Source organism: Polistes canadensis, unplaced genomic scaffold, assembly GCF_001313835.1.
Source record: "Polistes canadensis isolate GaletaPanama2010 unplaced genomic scaffold, ASM131383v1 scaffold_17, whole genome shotgun sequence".
NCBI classification, from domain to species: Eukaryota; Metazoa; Arthropoda; class Insecta; order Hymenoptera; family Vespidae; genus Polistes; species Polistes canadensis.
This window is the reverse complement of record NW_014569564.1, coordinates 1,326,484-1,327,942: the sequence shown is the minus strand read 5'-3', so window position 1 is coordinate 1,327,942 and position 1,459 is coordinate 1,326,484. Positions and strand designations below refer to the sequence as shown.

At 29.7% G+C, this 1,459-nt stretch overlaps 1 protein-coding gene across 3 annotated transcripts in view; it reads right to left on the bottom strand.

The window, feature by feature from the left end:
• Window positions 1–6: 6 nt before the first annotated feature.
• LOC106793692 (mannosyl-oligosaccharide 1,2-alpha-mannosidase IA) overlaps window positions 7–1,459 on the bottom strand; it is a 306,271-nt gene continuing 304,818 nt past the window's right edge. For all 3 annotated transcript variants that reach the window (XM_014760834.1, XM_014760835.1, XM_014760836.1), the window contains one exon: window positions 7–370. In XM_014760834.1, the coding sequence (XP_014616320.1) occupies window positions 248–370 (123 nt within the window). In that variant the 3' untranslated portion in view covers window positions 7–247. The remainder of the gene's footprint in view (window positions 371–1,459) is intronic.

The window sequence follows — 1,459 nt, the reverse complement described above, 5'->3', positions numbered from 1 at the left end:
TCTCTCTCTCTCTCTCTCTCTCTCTCTCTCTCTTTCTCTCTCTCTCTCTCTCTCTCTTTCTCTCTCGTTGTTAGAACTATGATCGATCACATGAACATTTTCATTTCGAAAGCAGAAAGACGAGTTTCTTTGATCGTTGAATCAAATCTCTCCCTTTCTCTTTCTTTTTTTCTTCTGCATTTTATATTTTATTGCAGATTCATTTTGATCGGTCCGTCATCTTCGTTGAATGAGCCGAGATCCGAGTTTATAAGGGGGGAGATGGCCGATAGAGAGGATTTCCTCTTATGGGAAGTACGTGAGCTTCTGAATTGAACACCCAATCGTTTAGATTAATGAGATCGTCGTCGCTGAATAAAAGGTAGAGATACTGCAACAGATAAACAGACAAATAATTAAGACAAATTAATACAAAAAAAAAATATAAATCAATTTTTTTTTTTATAACAATTTATTTTTATCCTATCAAATGTAATCCATGATTAAAAATAAAAAAAAGGAAATGTTACACAAACGAAGGGTCGTAAATTTTTGTATAAAATAAAATTATAACAAAGGTACCAATATTATAGAACATCAATTTTTTATTCGATTTTGTATAGAAATGTTGGTGATATTTTACTACGTGAAAGAGATTAGCGTTTAATATAAGAGATCATTGTAATCGCGCAAGTTATTTTGTACGAGTATTAAGTTATCATATTTATAATTTTGATACATTTTTGTAATATTTTTAGACAAAAAATGTTTATCCTACTATTGATAAAAAATAAATATTGTATTTACTCTTTGAACAAATTGAAAAATTATTTAATTGAATCGTAAGTAGAACGATTTCGTTCTCGGTGAGTTTAAAAGTTTTTTAAGAGTTATTTTAGCTTATCTCGAATATGTGACATATAAATTATGCATATGAAGGCTTTCAAAATATTACGAACGTCATCTTCAGCTGTTACCGATTATGATTGACTTTTACCGGCAGCCGGTTCGGAAATGTTTATAAGAAAAGAGAGAAAAAAAAAATTAGCAGAAAAGTAAAAACGGCTATAAGTTGGTCCTTATATCGACGTTTAATCTTTAAACGAAGTATTAGGGCAAACAAGTGGTCTCCATTTGCACGACTTTTTCTTTCTATCTTTCTTTCTCTTTCTCTTTCTCTTTTGTAATTCCTCTTTTATCAAATTTCTTTTCTAACTTCGTACTATCTTGATCGTAAAACCGAAAGAAATTTCGAATCGAGTTATCGTTTTATCGGTCTATAAAATTTGTACAACTTTAAATAAACAACTTTGAAAAGTCAGAAAAAGGAGAGAGAGAGAGAGAGAGAGAGAGAGAGAGAGAGAGAGAGAGAGAGAGAGAGAGAGAATATTATAAAAATTACGTTATAAGAATTTTTCAAATAAAAAATTATTTGCGTAAAGTTTTTATTCATTTACTTGAAATTAAAAGATAAAAAATG